Source organism: Musca vetustissima, unplaced genomic scaffold, assembly GCF_032173495.1.
Source record: "Musca vetustissima isolate MV318-11 ecotype Yass unplaced genomic scaffold, APGP_CSIRO_Mvet_v1 utg4837, whole genome shotgun sequence".
Lineage (NCBI taxonomy): Eukaryota > Metazoa > Arthropoda > Insecta > Diptera > Muscidae > Musca > Musca vetustissima.
This window is the reverse complement of record NW_026874932.1, coordinates 65,866-66,913: the sequence shown is the minus strand read 5'-3', so window position 1 is coordinate 66,913 and position 1,048 is coordinate 65,866. Positions and strand designations below refer to the sequence as shown.

The window sequence follows — 1,048 nt, the reverse complement described above, 5'->3', positions numbered from 1 at the left end:
ACGAACATACCTATTGTAATTAGAAGGGTATACAATATAACTATGCACTTTACACTTGACATAGTTGAGATATTTGTTTAAATATAATTATGAGCAAAATTGTATGATTGTTTCCATTTTATTGGAATTTCAAAGTTTCACAAAAGTATTTCTGATCTACGCATTGTTGGTGCATTTAACCTTGAATCTACGCTGACTATATTTCTTGGTTTGTGTTTATTTCTGTTGTACGAAAAATGGAGTGCGAATTTTTATTAAATATAGATAATAAAGAAATACTGATAGAGGTGCAAAATAAGTCAGACGTTTTTATTACATTTTCTGTTATAATTTAAACATTTATATCACAGATTCTCAATCAATCTATCGACTTCTTAATTGGGAATAAAGATGAACATGCCTTAATGCGACAGAGCCATAAGTACGGATTTCACAACCCAGACGACTTCCTGCTTGCAACGCGTAATATGGCCAAATATTATCGAAAAATTTGCTGTTCTGGAAGCGGTGTTGTCGACCATTCAATGCTGCCTCCTGATTTAAAAAATATTATTACATCAGTCTACGTATCTCGAAGAGAAGAATTGCTACGTTTTCTTATACGAGAACAAAATGCTTCCGTTTGTGAATCAGTGGAATCATTTGATTGGGATGTTCGCCTTATTTTGGGAGACAGCAACTTTGAAACCAATTTAAGATTATTGACTAATATAACTTTTCGATTATGCAATGGCTTAGCAAATAAGAATGTCAAATGCAATTATTTACAATTTCAGGTTAATGAAGACAAAGTTGACGAACTCATTAGTTCTATAGAATTAGCATTAAGTAATGACTAAAAAATAACCAATATGTTAATCGTATTATTTTTTACATTTACCAATGATTTGTATATTAATTTTCAGATGATTGTGGTTATGAGTTTTGCTACGTCTAACATATTTTATAAAGCTTTGCCCTAATTATATGTCAAAGATAAATAGTGAACATGTTAAATCCACGGATTACATTCTAATGTTTACGTCAGTGGAACTCGTTATGTTGAGTA

At 30.8% G+C, this 1,048-nt stretch overlaps 1 protein-coding gene across 1 annotated transcript; it reads left to right on the top strand.

The window, feature by feature from the left end:
* Positions 1-236: 236 nt before the first annotated feature.
* On the top strand, positions 237-839 carry LOC133337441 (uncharacterized). The gene is made up of 2 exons (XM_061545665.1): positions 237-287; positions 351-839. The coding sequence occupies exons 1-2, from the start codon at positions 237-239 to the stop codon at positions 837-839; spliced, it is 540 nt and encodes a 179-aa protein (XP_061401649.1).
* Positions 840-1,048: the final 209 nt, after the last annotated feature.